Genomic DNA, 13,477 nt, shown 5'->3' on the forward strand with positions numbered 1-13,477 from the left:
TTTTTTGTTGTTTTTTTTTATTAATTTATTTATTTTTAGTTTTCAACATTCACTTCCACAAGATTTTGAGTTCCAAATTTTCTCCCTATCTCTCCCCTCCCCCCAACCCAGGATAGCTGAATTCTGAATACCCCTTCCCCTAATCTGCCCTCCCCTCTCTCCCTCTCTTATACCCTTCCCCTTCTTTTTTCCTGTAGGGCAGGATAGATTTCTGTACCCCATTGCTTGTATATCTTATTTCCCAGTTGCATGTGAAAACAATTTTTAACATTTGTTTTTAAAACTTTGGGTTCCAAATTCTCTCCCTTCCTCCCTCCCCACCAATCCTCATTGAGAAGGCAAGTAACACAATACAGGTTATACATGTGTAGTCATGCAAAACACTTCCATAGTGGTCATGTTGTGACAAACTAACTATATTTCCCTTCATCCTATTTTGCCCCCCCATTTATTCTATTCTCTCTTTTGACCCTGTCCCTCCTCAGAAGTGTTTGCTTCTGATTACCTCTTCCCCCAATCTGCCCTCCTCTTTATCATTCCCCTGCTCGCTTATTCTCTCCCCCCATTTTCCTGTAAGATAAGTTAGCTTTCCATACCCAATTGAGTATGTAATGTATTCCCTCCTTAAGCCAAATCCAATGAGAATAAGATTCACTCATTCCTTTTCACCTCCCCCCACTTCCCCTCCACTGTAAAAGCTTTTTCTTGTCTGTTTTATGTGAGATAATTTACCCCATTCTACTTCTCCCTTTCTCCTTCTTCTTGTATTTCTCTCTCACCCCTTAATTTTATTCTCCAGATATCACCCCCTTCATCTTCAACTCATCCTGTGCCCTCTATCTATATATAGTATATGTATATATATAAATATATATATACATATATGTGTGTGTGTGTATATGTATGTATGTGTGTGTGTGTATATACATATACATATACATATACTTATACATATACATATACAAAAACATATACAAAAACATATACATATACATATATTTTTTTCCCTCCAACTACTCTAATACTGACAAAGGTCTCATGAGTTACAAATGTTATCTTTCCATATAGAAATGTAAACAGCTCAATCTTAATAAGTCCCTTATTTCTCTTTCCTGTTTACCTCTTCATGCTTCTCTTGAGTCTTATATTTGAAAGTCAAATTTTCTATTCAGCTTTGATCTTTTCATCAAGAATTCTTGAAAGTCCTCTATTTCACTGAATATCCATTTGTTTCACTCTGTCTTTTTGTGGGTTCTGCTGCTCTACAATTTGTTTAGAACCATTTTTGTACAGGTATTTGGAGGGATTTGGGGGAGAGCTCAAGCAAGTCACTGCTTTACCATCTTGGCTCTACTTCCTAATAATTTTTTCCACTAAACTGAATTTATTTGCCTTTCTATGGATCTTTTCTAGCTCTGTTATTGTGAGGATTTCCCTATTACTAGGTCCTAGCTAACAAAAGTGACTCCATGTTTGACCAGTGATTGACTTGACTATATACTGAGAAGTTCCTATGTACCAAACAATTAGTTTGAGCAGCTAAATTTAGGGCTGAGGATGATTGGTTACCAAACTATCACTTTAGCAAGCTTCATCTAATCTAGGTAGGTAAGGTTAGCAAACATCACTAATCACAGTGTTCTTGTGGTTGATGCCCCCCCCCCACCAAGTTCACCTCCACCACACCCCTAGTCCAGACCACCTACTGATTGGCTTCACCTGAAGTCCCCTTTCCACTCAGTCCTAGTAAATAAGCCCAGCAACAATAATCAAACATAATGGAAGAAATCTTGATCAGGAAACACATCCAACTGTACTCCCAAACCATCACTGTCATGTGCCCATGGGATCATAGGGCAAGTTAGCCACATGCTGTAAAAAATCAACTTCCTGACTCATGATCCTTTGAGAGCTTATATTCCTCCTCAGAAATTCCTTACCCACTATCCCCTCACAGTTATATATTTCTTGAAGTGCAATGGTCAGTACGGTACAAAGCATGGATTCACAAAGTGTTGAAAATTGAAGATAAAAGCCTAATTCATCACGTTTAAATATAAAATGATAATTTGAGTATTATTTCATTTCTTAAAAGACACATTTCTCAATTTAGACAATCATATTCATCATATTCAAATGACATTGTTAATCCTCCCCCACTCCCAATGTGGTTTTCCACTTTTTACTTTGTTGACCTACTTGGAGACTTTTCAGTTATAACACCCCATCCACACAATGAAAATATACACTATGAACTCTTTAAAAGAATGACTCCCTGGCCCATATTTATTCTACCTAGCTAGTTCTAGTAAGTGTATTAGATCGCCATTACAGATGCCAGTTAGGATGTATTTTACTTTGTTATTACATTGCTGGCAGCATACATGACTGCAATTATACCTAAAATGAAAAAAGTAAAGAACTCTTAGTGGAGAGGATGCTGTATGCCAAGTTTCTTCCAAATAACAAAGAAACATGGGACTTTGTCATAAAATTGAGATTACTTTCAGTAAAAGGAAAGAGAAAAAAGTGTTTATTAGAAATATTATGTGCCAGTCACTGCGCTAAGCACTAGGAATACAAATAAAAGTAAAAAGAAAGACGGTCTCTACCCTCAAGGAGTTTTCTTTCTAATAGGGGAAGACAATACATAAAAGGGAGCTGAAAAGTATCAAAGTAGAGGAAGGAGAGGAAGAAAGCAGAGGTTTGCTACTAAATGTTTAACATCAGCATCTACAAAAAAAAGTATACATTCTACACTTTTAAGTTTAATCTAAATTATTAACATTTTCTTAAGTATACACAATCAACAGCACAAAAAGTTTAGCCCTATGTGTAACATGAGACAATTTCCAAGGCATAAATGCTCATACTGAAAATTTAACAATCAATTGCCTCAAGTCAGTACAAGCTGCCTCTATCAGACCACTGGAATGAAAGTTCCCAACATGGTAGCATAACAATCCAGAGGAAAGTAGGAATAGGGATAATAGAGGAATAAAGATGATAGGAAGGAAAGCCATCATAGGCCCCTCCAAAAAATGGAGGCCCCAAGAGGAATTCACCAAAAGGAGAAGGGGAGCAAGCCTTGTGGAAACATAATCTATGATAAGTGGGCTTAAGAAATAATAGGCTCTTCCAGGATAAAGAGGTCCAGGTATTGAAGGAAGTTCCACAGCAAAAATAGAATTAATCATCAGTGCCTTCTTGATGTAGGTACAAACGGTGCCCTAGGATTAAAAATAATATTAAGGGTTACTTTTCAAGGCCCCTTGAGGGGGTTTGGGTCTCACTCTGTAGCCCATCCTGTACCTTGAGATCCAGGAACTTGAGAGCTTCACAAGTCCTTTTCCCCTTATCTTGAAATGCCATACAACTTGTACCAAAAGAATTGCTTTTGTTTCCCTTATTCTGTGCTCCCTATCCTGTCATTTATCTTCCTCATCCTGTGTCCCTAATCTCCAACACCCATAAGAAACCCTAAAAATACATCATCATCCTACAGGCTGTACAGCTTTGTGTCTATATAAGCTTGGGTCTCTTCCTATATGGGGCCTTTGTTTAGCTCCTTGCTAACCTCAGGACTGTGAAGCTTTCACTCAGTAAAACTCCCAATGGTTACAGAGAAGGTTTAAATGAATTCTTTCACACCTGAACCAGCTCTCCCAACTCTAAACCTCAATATCCTGATAATGCTTCCTCAGGCAAAACTTGCTGCTGAATAGAAAATACTAGTCAGATAGTTTGAGTTTTACAGCAAATTGGTCTGTCCTCACTTAACCAGATTCAAAGGTTAATGGGAATTAATGTTGTTGTATCATTAAACCATAGCCTTCTAGAGTATAGCTAGGTCCCAATTAATTCTAACAATGAATCCCACAAAGTTGTCACATACATTCAGATTTTTACATTTCAAAGTTACAATTCTGTAAAATATGGTTATTGGTTATAGTCCAGTGGAAGTATACAGGGAGAATTCAAATAATGTTACTATTTCACAGGATTCATTAACTGCACCAATTGGGACCTATCTGTACATATCTAGTACAAAGCCAAAAATGTTAGACTGTGACTGCTGATAGAGAATTCTTATTAGGATGATAGTCTATGTATAAAATAAAGAGAATTCTTTTCCAGTGACCTTGATTTCCCTACCTTTCAAGGATCTTAATAGTCCAAACCAATTGCTAGTTAGCAGCTGGTTATGGAAAAATCTTGGACTTGAATTAAATTATATGTAATTGAAATATATATGTATACATATTTCCCAATTACAATCTGCAGAAATTGTCTCTATCTTCTCTATATTGCATTTCTATAACCAATAGAAAGTAAGTTCCTTTAATAAAGAAACTTTTTTTTTATCTGTTTTGTGCCTAATACAATACTTAGCAAATAATCACTGAATAAATGCTTGTTGGATGAGTTTCCTCCAGAAAGAGGTAGAAAAAGGCAAGAAAAGCCATTGAGATACAGGAATACTCACAGCATTGATCTTCATTGGATGTGGCTTATGGACTACTTAGGGCCAACACATTCTTAATTTGACTTATGTCTGATGCCTGACCATCTCTCTTGTCATACTGTCTGTCAGTGCTTTAAACAAAGTCTTAAGTGATTTTTAGTTCTTATCAAAAATTAGAAATTGAAAGCCAAACAGTTTCCATTCAGCATAAATGCTACCAATGCTGTTAATATTACTTAGTTAAATTAGATAGACATCGACGACACCATGGTCATCCATTGCATCTTGAGCCATGGCCAGTTCTCTTAATATCTGTCTTGCCACTGGACTTCGATAACTAGAATAATAAGGCTGGAAGAATTAGGCTGATAACTGTGTGCAGCTCTACATCACTTAAATCCAGTTCCTCCACAAATCAAGACATCACCTATAATGTCATTGGTCCTCTTCAAAAACCAAGGATGGACAGCAATTTAGTCAAAATGTCATTAATCACCGTTCTTTCTGCTGGATTACTGTAATGACTTGATTTTTTTTTTTTAATATGAAGGGAACTTACTCTTCTTAGGTCCAATAAGTAAGTACTTGGAATCCATGCCAAAAACAAATAATTCTGAGCTATAAATTAATCATTTTTCTTTTAATTAGTCAAATATGCACTTCATCCTCTAAGCCCATATTGAATTTTTCATTATCATTACATCACATATGGCAACCTCATTTGGCTTCCCTTTACTATGCAATAATGACATAAACAGGAACATTTTAAACCAATTCCATAGTTTAATGTTCAGATTCGGAAGATATAATTGCTCTGATAGATTATGTTCCAATGAATTTTGTTCTTATTAAAGTGGGAATAGATTAGAGAAGTGACTGAATTATCTAGATATTTTCTACAAAAATGCATGTCACTTGAGCTACATAGATAGGACTCTTCCAGGTAGCATTTGTTGGCAGAAATATTTTTGATTCATATTTAGATGCACTTAAAATTCTAAAAACAAACAAAAGGTCACAAAGGAAATTAAATAAATACCATTTCCATGGACCACAAGTTCTAACAGAATTCAGTGTGTGCTAAACTGGCATATTGTTTGTTACCCATCTTTGTGCCAACACATGATTGAATGATCAAAACACAGCTCCAGTCTAACCAGTTGTACCACAAGGAATAACATATTTTTTATGTAAAATAATAATAAAAATTCAATAAACTCCTATCCTTATGCTTCATCATGGTTTGGAGGTGACTCTGCCAGGTATGGTTGAACTCTGACTAGATCCTTACTGAAAAGCCTTTGACTATTTTCTAGCAACATATCAAATTTACTTTCCTAGAATCAGAGCTAACCTAGAACAAACCTAGAAATAGGTAAGAATAATGAGAAATCTATTAGAAAATAAAAGTTAGAATGAGGGAAGAGAAATATTAATTGACTATATGGAAGCCTCATACTCATACATCATTAATACTTTCTGCAAGAAAAGAATAAGAAGGTATTGGAAATGGCAAGCAGCAAATAATATCAGAAAATTAAAATGCTTTATATTTTTAATAGACCAGAAATGATCCATTATTGCTGTGAAGAATCATTCCTGAATCAGCTGTCTGACCACCAACTTTCTAGAGCAAAAGTCTAAATTTGTATAAAGCTGGCTTAGATTCTTATAATCTAGCCAATAGCTCACTAATGTTCAGACTCCTTAAGAGTCTGCCCAATATGGTGCATGTTCTAATAAACCTTGTCTTTGGCTGAAAGACGACTTGGGTAGAACTGATAATTAATAATCCACCATCTAAGAGAAATGTCACAAGCTACTCAGAAAATGTGATACTGGTGGAAGTCAGCATCAGGAAAAGCTGAGAGGACAATTTTAGCCTCAGCCTAAGATGGGATCCTCCTGGCTTAGTTTCCTCATTATGCTTCTTTGAAAGGGAATATTACCCACATGTCTATGAGGTGGATTTGATACTGCATAGTTGAAAATTGAATTATCTGAATCCAAACAGAACTAAGGATGTTTTATCCTCTCAGAGTTGGGCCCTAAATCTAGTCCCTGCTTTATATCTGGGCCCTGCAGTCTTTTCTGTCAGATTTGTGTCTTTCAGACTACAGGCCATTCACCTACAGTTGGTAGCAAACAGCAAGTACCAGCCAATGTCCACCCATCATTCCCTGGATGCAGCCTGTGCTGTTCCAGTCAACCTCCTCTATGGGACTCCCTCAGGCAGGGTTAGCTCTACGCTCCTTGTAAACAGGAAGCAGTTTTAGAAGTCAAAACCTTTGCCCCTTACCCCAAAAGAATTTGGGTCTCATTTGTTTGAGGGGGGAATGATGAGGTTGGGATCTAGACCAACCCCCCCCCCATAGGAAAAAAACCCAGACTTTACCACATGGCCAAATCTCTGGCTTTCTTCTGAGGTTATAATCACATCAACTGGCCTTTCATTGTGGCTACACCCACTTTCTCAATTCTGTTACCCTTAACCTAGCCTAGCCCTCCATTGTCTTACCTCCCTATGGCCCCAGGCCACTTTCCACTCTTAATTCTATCTAGGCTCCATTCTCTCTGGGCCACTGGATCCAGGTCCCTGGAGTTCTAATACCTCATAGACTACTTGGTCACTCCTAGATCCCTCCCATAGTCTTTCTGTATATAAGGTTCATCTTCTCTCCATTAAGTTGCTTAGATTCTTATAATCTAGCCAAAGCTCACTAATGTTCAGACTCCTTAAGAGTCTGCCCAATATGACTGATGTTCTAATAAACCTTGTCTTTGGCTGAAAAAAATAAAATAAAAAAAATTTGTATAAAGCTAAAAAAAGAATAAATATGAGAAAAAGATATTAAAACTACTCAGTCTTAACCTATTCAGACCATGTATTAATGATAATGAGCTATGGATGGAGAGATATAGACAGAGACTTCATTAATTTCATGTGTGGGACAGAGACCACTACTCAAATTCAAAATGAAGACTTAGTTACCTTGAAAGCAGAAAGGAGCTTATTGCTTTCTCATGAGAAAGGGTATCGCCCCTGGTCACCCTAATGGCACTGGCCAGGGAGGACACATACTAGTACAAGTTGGTTAAAGAAAGCAAGGCTTATTTATACCCTAACACGAGTTCCTCTTTCCAAAACCCCCTTCCCCTTATCCCATTGGCTGGGCTTCAGGGGGCACAATCTATTCACGGAAATCTTCCCCAGCAGCAGAGTATACAAGTTTGCCCAGAGACAAGAAAAGGCAGAAACTCTTACAAGGGCAGGTTGGGGTTAGGGCTATTCTGCTACTGTGCTTAAAGACAGGGTCTGAGGGGGTTTTGACAAGGTCAGAAGGGAGTGTCTTTCAACAATATAATTAAATTCCTTGAGAAGGCCATCTACAACAGGTGCCTCCAATTTCTCTCCTCCCAGTCTTCTTACTATCTGGCTTCTGACCTTCTCTCTCTCCAAATGACCAGTGATCTCCTAATTGCTGCCCTTTGTGAGAACTATTAACAAGAACTATTAACCCTTTGAGAAGGCTTCACTTCTGAGAGATCATCTCTCACATTTTATATGAAGGTTTAAAAAATGTAAACTAATTGCTACAAGGTGACCAAAAGTAAACAGTTGATTTATTTGTCCGGTGGAGAGATATGGCAGCTAAGGATATTACCAATTTAGATCATAATCTAATCTATAAAATTAGATAAAAGAGGCCCATGAAAAATCACGAAAAGTATAACCTCATAAAAAGAGAGAGAAGCAGTTGAGGAAAGTGTCTAAATAAAGTTTACTGAGAAAGAAGGTGATCATCCCAAAGTTATTTAAGAAAAAAAATGGAAGCAGAGCAAAAAAGTAGAAGAAAAATAGAAATACAAAAAATAGAAAAATAGAAATGACAAAGATTGAATTAGACAAACAGGATAGAGAATATCCATGCTGAAAGTGACACAAATGTGAAGCACTGTGCATGAATTCACAAGTTATAAAGGAGGAGAAGACACTAAAAGCATGGGGGGGGGGTGGAATCTGTACCTAATTAATACCTCAAAAAGTGAGAAGGGAATAAAAATTGCAGAACTATGACAATTTTCCTATATGTTAGGTATTTTACAAGAATATCTACACACAGATCAAAGACCTTGTTGATGACAATAAGGAACTGGCAGTTTTCACAAGCAAAATTCCACAATAGATCACATCTTTACCATTACAAAATTGGCTAAAAATATGTACAACATATGAATCCACTATGATGACTGCTTATTGATTATGTTTTTAAAGCATCTGTGGAGTCTCTGCAAGAATTTTGAAACTTCCTTGAGGTATTGAAGGGTAGATTGGATTACAGCCCGAAATTTCAGTCTGAAGGCTGTTGAATAACCTAGATAACTTCTGTGTGTGTCTGTATCTGCCTCTATCTCTACACATACACACAGTTTGTATGTACATGCATATACATATGTAACATAGATATAATATACTCATGTATACTGTATATGTGCAAATATACATATACATGTATATATGCATACACTGGTGGGCAAGATGTGTGTGTGTGTGTCTATGTGTGTGTGTGTATGTATGAACATGTAGAGAATGTTGGGCCCCAAATTAAAAAAGGAATAGAAAAGACTGTACTCCATATAAACTGCTTATCAACTCTTTTCATCCCAACTGCCACTCCTACTTACAATTCAGGTTCCCAGAACTTGGCTACTCCTCTCTCTTAGCATTCTAAGAGAACTCCTGAGGGATCAGGGATTCTCCGGATACCAGTGGCTCAAGGATTCTCAGTATTCGCTGATGCTACTGGCTTGAGTCTATACCAGTCAGCTTGCCTCCAAGTTGAGTATCTTTTAGTTAACCAGTCTTAGAAAGTTTTTAGAAAAGTATATTTATTAAGGTGTTACAATAAGAACAGTTTGTGTACAAAAATACTCCCCCCAAAGTATGTGACTACATTCTCCTACAAGTACATAGAGGGAGAAGTGGGCTCAAACTTAGAGTACATATGGTAAAGGACGCATGGATCATTGTTGCTAGAAATCCTTTTCTCCCATCTGGGGTTTGATTTCTCACAAAGTTCCTTTCAAGTATAGTAGATCTGAGTTCATCTTCCTCGGTTGCTAATGTAGAGACAGAAGATAGTTAATCTGGGGATACTACGAGGACAGTAACAGTGTTAGAAATAAGGCCTTAGAGAAATTAAGCCTTCTAGTTAAAAACGAAACTAAGCTCGGAGTGAGTGGAGATTCATTTATTTTACGGTTCTTGGGAGAACTGGGAAAAACCTCTGGGAAGAGATTACACTGATTACAGAATTAAGAAAAAGTTTTATACTGCTAGAACGCTGTGACTCCTCCCTTCCAGGCCCAGATTGGTCCGTTCCTTGCCAGGTTACAATCTTACACATCCACTCATCCCATGTCCCCTTGACCTGCCTCCCCCATCCCGCCTCATCCAAAAGCCCATGCCCTTTGTCCTACTTAGGGCTCGTTAAAACTGCATCTGCCCTCTAGAACTTTGGGACCCTTCTCATTGACTTGCCCTTTCAAGGTTTTACAAGCTTGTTAAAACAATGTAACTTCTTTGCTGATGTTGAAAGATGTCAAAGGTCATCATAAATTGTGGGAGCGTGATACCTTGTCCCTTACAACAGGAAGTCTGAAATTTCCCAGACTTCTTGAAGTTTGAAAGGTCCCCCCCAACCCCTGCCAAGGAATGTGTTGGGGTGGGGGTGGAGAATTTGAGGTTAGAAAAGGATAAGACCTGATCAAGGCTAAGGTCAAGACCTCTCCTTCTTACCCAGGTTATTGTTCCTCAGAGATGTTCTAGAAAGCCTAGAATACAGACCTTACAATAAGTTCTCAAAAGCTTTTGAACTGGAATGTTATTGCACAAAGCACTATGCTAGGTTACATACTGGGAGATATAACAGGAAACCTTACTTTTTATCTGGAAAAGATGAATCTTCCTTACTCCAGGCCCAGTACTCTATCCCGTCTGCCACCTAGCCGCCGCCCCACGCCCCACTCAGTGCAAGGAACCTTCTCTTTAATTGGCATTTCAAAAACTCTAAAGGCTAATTATGTAGCTGTAACAAAACACTGGGCAAGCTGCTTGCCCTCTCTAAACCTCAGTTTCTTCTTCTGTAAAATGAAGTGGTTTTGCTAGATTATACCTGAAGTCCTTCCAACTCAAAACTTCTATGATTACCTAGAATGTAGGCTTATACAAAGTCAACTTTTATCACTCCCTTATGATCCACTTACTGATCCTAAAAAGTACATGCTCCAATAAACTACTTAGAGGTTTTAGTTCAATGCAATTACACAGCTTTTAAGAACCTGAAGAAAGCAGCATGCAATTTATAGGAGAAGTAAAATATTTTAATTAAATGTAGAAGATGCAAGCATGCCTCAAATTATGGGACTGTTATCTAATACTGATAATGATAGCAATCATTATTTTGGTGACAGTACTGTAAAACAAAACTTTACCACCTAAGAATAAAGAAAGAAAAAACCTTGCTTACTACTATATGTTCCAACATATCAGCAAATAAATAGGTAAATGGAAACACTTGCAGTAATATTTTTGTATATTTATTCACCAGTATTAAATTTGTCTACCATTGAAATGACATTGCCTTCTGTTTTTTCCATTTCAACATTTATTAAGGACCAGTTAGATTCTGGGGATATAGATACAAAAAGGAAAAAGATCCTGGATTTAAATGGCTTACTGGGATACAAAGAAAACATACACAAATTAAACAAATACAAAATTCATGCAATGTAAATACAATATAATTTAGTTAGGGGTGGGAGAAAGGTTTAGGAAACCATAATTAGGGTAGGCTAGCAATTTTTACCTCTCTAAAATTATATTGTTATATTATCTGCATATTTGGATCACACTATGGATCCTCTCAGGAAACTTGCAGCATTAAAATCTTATGATTTTTTTTTTATAAATTAATGGAGGAAAGTTCACAACAATATTAGCCCAAAGTCAGTGAGTATTACAGATGTGATAGAGGAATAATTATGATCTTTGACAGGTAGGTCAAGTAGGTACAATTACTTTCATATAGCAAAGTACACAGGGATTGAAGGCCATTTGGCCAATAAGTCTGTACATATTTCTCGATAATTCTCAATTAGGGGCAGATTGTTAGAGAGCCATCATTCATCAAAACTTTCTTAGAAAGAGAGAATAAGGGCCTCAGAGGTCCTAAGAATGACACAGTAGGGAAAGTATAAATAAGATAATTTTCTCTCACATGATAAAATGATATCTCTCGATGATCATAGTCGAGGAAAATCCCAACCATTTTTAATTCACTGATCTGGAGGTATCTCACACGGATTTTTTGATGAATATGGTTCTCAGATATGGCATAAAGATAGTAGCGATTGTTTTCAGGCAGAGCCATAAGTGCAAAATAGCCATTTATCAGGGATGATACTCTACAGACACCAACACACCAGCAAGTATGGCCTGGCACGTTCACCTCCCAATAGTATCTCTTTGAAATGAAGAACTGAGTACCAAGAACAAGGACCAACTCTCCAAATCTCCTATTGCTGCTGGACTCCTTCTCTTCTATTCCTCCATAGCTCACACTTTTCAAATCTTCAGATATGATGAGATCTGGACTGGCTGTGCTAGGATCTAGAGTGATGTCCACTTTGAAATTGGAAATTGCTTCTATAATTCCAGGGATGGGACAAGCAATCCTCCTGATGTGGAAATTTTCTATTTCTTCACTAAGCACAGATTCGTTTCTTTTTAATACTCTTGTCACATTCTGGAGCAAATCTACATCAGGTTTCTCGCACATCTCCTCTAACTCTATGATTCTCTTCCTTAATTCTTGACTCTGGTTCGATAGTCCTCTAATTCTCTTCTCCAGGTCATCCAAATTGGCCCTTCCCTGTGTTTGCACAGTTGACAGACACTCATTCTCCTCCTCATCCAGGAACTGTTGTGCTTTCTGGAATTCAGACAATATATTTTTCTTTTGAGTCTCTATCTCTTCCTCCAACATTTTGAATATGGCCTTCCCATTAGCCATCTTTTGTGCAACTTTCTCACTTTTCCTCCACAAATCATTCACAGTTTCGTCGAGTTTCCCCCTGAAGTCCTCAGCAGCCTCATGAATACAGGAGAGTATGTGAGCTTCATGCTTCTGGGACTGAGAGCAGGACACACAGATCGGGCTGTGGTCATCCCTACAGAACAGCTTCTGGACTTCCTCATGTACCTCATACTTGCCATGCCCTTCAGGGTTCTGCAAGGAATGGGGTCTTGATTTTTTGGCAATGGCTGCCAGTTTCCCGAGACACACATTGACTTGGAAATCCTTCAGCTGGGAGACACTCCTGCACTCTAAACAGTAGAAGAGGGGAAAAGCTTCCTGACAGTTCCTGAGAAGGCAACTTTGACAAAAACTATGGCCACACTCAATGGTCACAGGGTCTGTGAAGTACTCCCTGCAGATGGGGCAGATGAGCTCCTCCTGGAGATCTTGATACAAGTCTGTGCAAGAAGCCATGTTCTCCTGTGTTTCTCCTGGGATTTTTTCTTCAGTCTCACAGTTCTCAGTCTTTAGCTCTGCTCTCAGTAGGGGGAATATCTGAGTCTGCCTTATACCCAGGTTTATATAGGGCCTGGCACCCAGAAGCCCCTCCTTCCTTTAAGGTGTGAATTCTTTTGATCTTCTCTTGATTCTGAGACGTGTTCACACCCTACAAAGTTCTAAGTGGTAGAGACAAAAACCAAGGGATTCACAGCCCACAGCAGCTCTAAGAAGCTTGTTTGGGTTACGGAGTTCCTAAAGAGTAAACTTAGCTGGCTGAGAATTTGCAAGTATATAGAAATGATCTCTAGTGATTGGCTTTTGTACAAGTACAAGTTTAAATTTGAGATATGAGTCCTGGTAAATTTTTAATTAGTGAAACTTGCCATCTGATGTAAAAGCTCATGGGACCACAACAAATTGTGTTTTGAGT

The 13,477-nt window shown here is 37.8% G+C and overlaps 1 protein-coding gene and 1 pseudogene across 1 annotated transcript; both read right to left on the reverse strand.

Annotated features, from left to right (window-relative positions):
• LOC114045636 overlaps positions 1-10,525 on the reverse strand; it is a 76,210-nt pseudogene extending 65,685 nt beyond the window's left edge.
• Positions 10,526-11,622: 1,097 nt separating this feature from the next.
• Positions 11,623-13,020, reverse strand: LOC114045703 (E3 ubiquitin-protein ligase TRIM11-like). The gene is made up of 2 exons (XM_027865820.1): positions 12,512-13,020; positions 11,623-12,262 (listed from the first exon to the last, which is right to left on the reverse strand). Exons 1-2 carry the CDS (start codon positions 13,018-13,020, stop codon positions 11,623-11,625), a joined length of 1,149 nt encoding a protein of 382 aa, XP_027721621.1.
• Positions 13,021-13,477: the final 457 nt, after the last annotated feature.

Source organism: Vombatus ursinus, unplaced genomic scaffold (assembly GCF_900497805.2).
Source record: "Vombatus ursinus unplaced genomic scaffold, bare-nosed wombat genome assembly UNPS02014779.1, whole genome shotgun sequence".
Taxonomy (NCBI): domain Eukaryota; kingdom Metazoa; phylum Chordata; class Mammalia; order Diprotodontia; family Vombatidae; genus Vombatus; species Vombatus ursinus.